This window comes from Zosterops lateralis, assembly GCF_965231275.1.
Source record: "Zosterops lateralis genome assembly, chromosome: 11".
In the NCBI taxonomy this organism is placed as follows: domain Eukaryota; kingdom Metazoa; phylum Chordata; class Aves; order Passeriformes; family Zosteropidae; genus Zosterops; species Zosterops lateralis.
The window spans coordinates 12,615,144-12,621,143 of NC_139771.1; the positions used below are offsets into that span (position 1 = coordinate 12,615,144).

Sequence of the window (6,000 nt, forward strand, 5' to 3'; positions counted from 1 at the left end):
AAATGAAAAAAAATGGCACAGCAAATCATTCACCTCAGACTGGCTTGGTTTAAGCTGAGCAATCTTCCTCTCAGTGCAACCCAGAGGATCAGAAGATCTCTGGGTCAGTAGCTGCAATCACAGCTCAAGACTGGAACAGTTTCAAAGACTGTATCCATCTCTTGGGAACTGCCCATGTGTTTTGCCACTACACTTGGCACAAGTCCATAGAAACACCAATGGGTTTGGAGAACATTAAGCATGGCCTGATTCCAGACAGATCTGGCAACTCTTCTCACTCTGAAGTTTTCCTGGCTATCACAATTCATGTTTTCCATCAAGGTCTTCAGCATCCTGAAAGGTTTCCCCTGACACTTTCCAAACCTGGCAGCTCTAAAGGAAAAGCATGCCAAACCACTGCAGCTGATGCTTTTGTCAGCACTGAGCATCATCACTCAATATTGCTAATAAAACTTCTTCACAAGAATCTCCACAGAGTAATAACAAACAAGAGAGCAGAAGCCACACTGTCCATACAGTTTCATAAAGCCAAAGTTTTCAGATATTGGGAGCACATTCCGGTTGTAAAATCTGGCAAATCACTTCAAAAAGCAAAATAATGATCAATCTCTCTCTTTAATTAAATTTCAATGAAGCTTTGCAGTCATTCCATAAAACCTTTGTGGCAAGTTGTGCAGGACTTCTCAATTGGAGATAAATTTTCTGACTGCTGAAGTACAGGATCCAATGCAGCAGCCCAAACTCAGACCAGTGTGACAGGCAGCAAGGAGGGGAGCAGTGAGCACAGCGCTGGGGTGCAGTTATTACTCACTCAATGGATGCCAAATCCTCATCAACATATTAATGAGCAAAAAAAGACCCCATCAAAGTCTAGCAGGATTTGCTCTGGCTGTTCCATCAGGTTGATAAGTGAGCATTATCCCTTAAGCATTACCACCACAGCCTTCATGCAATCCTAATTCCTCACCACACTTCATTGGAGGGTCAGAACCTCTATTTTTACATTTTGTTTAAAAGCAGTGGCCTGTATAATGAGTATTACCAACAAAACAGCAGCCTATAAATCCCTGAGCTCTGTGTGAGCAAGTCCTCATCTTTGATAAAGCTTGGACACACTGTGAAGCAAGAGTATCACATGCAGAAATACATTAATACACCACATACAGTGGACAGATGTAACAGCCCTTCAGTTGTAACATTTCAACTGCACACTATGTAAGTGACTGCTACGCAGCTGAATTTCTTTACTGAAAATTTAGTGCAGGTGTAATAGATCATGTCATTGTAGGCTTGGACAAAAGGACTCCCCAAAGTCATGTATTAAAATGGAACAGACTCAACCTGGCACTGAGAGATGGTCCTAAGAAAACTTGATAAAAACAAAAGAGAACTTTCCGAATGACTGAATTATCTCTGATGTGGCAAGCACAAGAAAAAACACTATTTTAAACAGCAGAATCAACTGATTTAAAGTTAGGTACACCATAGCATTTGCAAGATCAAAATGTTTATGGGTAAGTGAACAAAAGATAATTCACATTCTTTTTAGCAATCATTCTATTTTAGTTATTCTACATCACATGCATATCACAAACAACATAGAACCCATTGCAAGACCTAATTTTCTGCTAATCATACAAACCCAGCAAATTTCCATCTTAGTGGATGCTTCCTCCTGATGCATGTGAATAAGTAAAGAAGAATCCTATTTCTAGTCATGGACATAGTTTCAGAGCTATTGAGCAAAACATCCCAGTACATTGTTCTGAGGACTGAATAAAAATCTGATGTCCATAGCCCAGCTGTTATAAGCCTCCTAAGAACAGACTGTTGAGATATTTTTACCTTTCTATTAAAAAATTTAAATAGCTCTGCCAAAACCATGAAAATCCACCCCCCTGCTAAATTTTCCCCAGGGTCCCACTCCTGCCAAACTGTACCTGCAGCAAGACAGGACAGCCAAGGAAGGGAGATCTTGCAATGGGTTTTTACTTTGTTGCCCTCATCCTGCAAATCAACCTGCACCACCAAAGGATTTTCCTTTCCATGCACCACAGGAGACCTCTGCCCACAGCTGCACAGCAGCAAAATGCCCCTATATGCTCCTACAGCTGTTTCCAAGGTAACAAGCACAGAGCTGTATACAAGGGAAGGAAGCAAATAGCGGCAACAAAACCCTGCTATATTGTCACTTTTTGAACCAGGTATGACTTGTCCCCTTCCCCTTCTTTCTACCTGCCTCAGGATCCAAGCAAGGGTTGGATAACTCACTCCACATTTTGTAATCCCATTACCTCAGTCTTTCATAAGGTTTGGTTTTGATTTTTATTTTTATAAGGTATCATATTGGAGTTCTAAAGGTGAGAGTCAAATTTTCAGCTTTTACTCAAGAAAAGCCATTTGGGAGAGGAAGAGGAATTGTATCAACAACCTAAATTTACACACAAACTCTGTATTCCCTCCCCCTAGAAGCAGAAAACCATCTCAGGTTAAGCAAAGGGTGTCTGCCCACAGCCACTCCATTTTACCAGTTTGGATAAAAGTATCTTCACTTCTCAGTCTGCAGATACAGTTTATCCTTTCTAGACACACAGTTTCCACATCCACTCAGATGTGCCAAAAACACAGAGACTTTCCCACCTGCCCACATACATCCTTGCTGCCAAAGCAGAAATTAGCCTGCGCTGCTTCTGCTACTGAAAACCTTGGAGCAGCAAGAGTGCGTTCAAATCCTTCAGTCCTCACATAAAGAACAATAATATGAGGGGCAGAAACCGTGATGGAAGAGGGTCTGGCATGGCCAACTAGATATCATCGCTGCCTCAAAAGAGGACGAGTTGTCAGGGAGAGAAACTGGCAGAAGATCTGGCCACACAGCTCTGCACAGTGAGGGACTGAAAGCCAGACTGTGCTTTAACCTCTTCTTTCAGGTCTGAGACAACCCCACAGTAATGCAGGGAGGAGCTGATCAACTCCATGATTTTGGAGTAACAGGTCTGTTATCAATGCAGGCTGGAGGAAACACATTTCCCACCAAACATTTCCATGCCATTGACATCAATTCTCTTTTTGCTTGCATGAAGCAGAATAAGCAGTAGGACATCCCATGTACAAGTCTCTTTGTGGCAGAGAAAACCAATACATTATATAATGAAGTATTTCTGCACACTGGCCAGAAGTCACTCCCATCTTCCAGGACACAGAAATTTTAAGGCAAAACATGCATGAAGAGACTCACTGGGGATGATATTTTGAAATGGCAATCATACTTCAGCACAGTTTGTGTATATCTTGCATTTCCCTATGTGACTTACCATAGCTGACCTTTTCTACCAACTGTGATTAATGAAGCTTCCAATCCATCTCTGAATGGCGGCAAATTGCAAAAGGTGCTCAGTGCATTAATATTCAGTAACCAAAATATACCACTCTTCTAACTACAATTGTGCTCCTGCTGAAAACCAGGACATTTCCTTTGGAAGCTTAAGTACTGTGGTCCTCAGAGGAAGTGAACAAATTGATGGGGCAGAGTACACATGCCTGGGGGAAAAGCTCCTCAGCTTGGGCATTAAAAAAAAAAAAAAAAAAAAAAATCTATCACAACCACATAGGCATAGAGATGCCAATAAGGCAGATGTAACTTGCCCTGAATAAGAAAAAAAGAAGTCAATATTTCTTCATGTACTGTTTGGAGGTTGGTTTGCCAAATCAAAATTTGAACAGTGCAGACATTTCTTGCATTGTTGTTATAGAATGGTTTGGGTTGGAAGGAACGATAGAGATCATCTAGTTCCAATCCTCCTACCACAGACAGGAACACGTCATAATGCAAAACCTTCTCTTACATACCTGTTAACACTGCAGTGCTACAAAAACATTACCACATACTTCCTCTGCTGCCCCTGCAGAGTTATATGCTATAACACAACCATCAAACTGGTTGCCTTGAAGAAAAAGGAAAGAAGTTCCCTACAAGCTCAGCTAATCTTCCTTTACACAGCATATCAGCTCAAACCTGCAAGATTTACCCATCCAGATAAGCCATTCTGCCATTAAATGGCACCTCCCTAAGACTGACTACTCTTTGAACCACTCACAGAAAAAAATGCAATGTACTCAAAGGGATGCACACCAGCCACAGAGTCACTGCAGTGCTGGAACTGAAGTCAGAGGGAAGGGGATGAGAAGGAAAGGCATTTACATAGAGCCAGAGACAAGAGCCAGTACATACATGTATGAAGTCACAGAGAAAGTAACCCAGCAAACAGTAACCCAGTACAGCTGTATTTCAAGAAGTCCCTGCTGTGAATGTTTAATAAGGTTCCCAAAGCAACCCCAATCCAATGATGCAAAAGCATTTGTGCCAGCTGCAGCAAGGCAGCGTTACAAAGCACTGCACCATAACAGGGCTGAATTCATGCCAACAGGTCTCGGTGTGTTGAGCAGGGGATTAATTCACTCTTCTACAGGACACGACTTTTAAGAGCTCTATCTCAGGTGGATGGAGGCTCCAAGGAGAAGCCATGGTCCTAGAGCAACCCAGCAGCAGAAAAAGATGGAGTTCTCCCAAAGCAGTGGGAGCCAGGAGTCAGCATCAGAAAGGCACAGCAGCTTAATGACTCTGTCCTAACACCTTGCAGGGGATCTAACAGCACAATTTCTCTCTGGGCTTATTAACCAGCAGGTTCAGAGAATGCCACGATTCTTGCATTATTCACACAAAATGCTGCAACAGCTATACAGTTATATTTGTTAAGTCTGTTTACAGACTAGAACAGTCTAGAGGTAGTCCGGGGAAGGGGCCCAAAGGAAAAGCCTGCCATTAGCTACTTTGCACCAAAGTAGCAGAGTTTCATAAAATACACATTCCTGCTTGTTTCTGCCTATCTTGGATGAGCTCCTGCTCCCGAGTCCCATGAGAGCACAGGAGAAACGCGCCTCATTTCAGAGACATAAACTTTCCCCACCACTCTCATCCCTGATCATCTACAAAGGCAGGAGCTGGGGTGCAACGTTTAAACCTCCCTTATGCTGTGCCACCTTGTGGATGTCTTCTCACGACTTTTATGAGACGCAGGTCCAGCATTTATTTAACATCACACTCTCGAGCATGTAAACAAAATAATTCACAGTCACTGTGAGCAACAGTAAGCGGCACAATAGGAATCAGATTACCGTGGCACGTCCTCTGTGCAATTTGGAAACCCCTTATTCCCCAGGTGGAGTCAGCACTGGGAAAAATTACCAGCTGACAACTGCATCACCAGTAGCTTTAAAAAGTTGGGGCTCAGGTACCGCAAGCCTCTCTAAATATCCAAAAAGGACCGCGCAGACACCTCGCGCTCAGGCTTGCCCCCACCACTTGAAGAAGAAAAAAAAACCACAAAAGCAAGAAATAAGCAAGCCCGGGGATGGAGGGGAAGATTGGCTGCGGCAAAGTTTATCGGCACAAAGAGCATCCCCCCTCCAGTCCCTCCATCCGCGGAGCTCCGTGCCGACAGAGGATCGTCCCCCTCCCGGAGGGTCACACATCACCACCGCCACCTCAAAGGGTAACGGAAAAGGGGAGGCGGAGGGTAAGCCCGAGCACCTCCAGCTCTCCTTTCCCCCCGCCGCGCTCACCGTCCTCTTGCATCCGCTGCAGGCACAGGGCGAGGCTCTTCCTCCAGCCCGGCATCGCGGCAGGGGCAGCGCTGCCGCCCCCCGGGGCAGCGGCGTGGCTGGAGGGGCCCGGGGGGGCCGGCGGGAGCGGCGGGCGCTGCCGAGCGCGGCCGGGCTCCCCGGCGCTTTTATGGCCGGGCGGTGCATGCGGCGGCGGGGCCGGGGCCGGGCGGGGGAGCGCTGCCCGCCCCCGCCTGTGCACAGCCCGGGCCGCCCGCCGCGCAGGTGCGCCCCCCGCGCCGCCCAGGGCGGGGAACGGCGAACCGGGGAACGGGGGGAGAGAAATTGTGTCAATATGTGTATATTGTATGTTTTTCCCTCAGGAGGGAGGGTCTGCGT

General features: G+C 45.7%; 1 protein-coding gene across 1 annotated transcript in view; it reads right to left on the minus strand.

The window, feature by feature from the left end:
- GRIP2 (glutamate receptor interacting protein 2) overlaps window positions 1–5,677 on the minus strand; it is a gene marked incomplete at its 5' end in the record, with an annotated part of 259,354 nt that extends 253,677 nt beyond the window's left edge. Inside the window, one exon of the mRNA XM_083869213.1 lies at window positions 5,623–5,677. Within this exon, the coding sequence (XP_083725339.1) occupies window positions 5,623–5,677 (55 nt within the window). The remainder of the gene's footprint in view (window positions 1–5,622) is intronic.
- Between the last annotated feature and the right edge of the window lie 323 nt (window positions 5,678–6,000).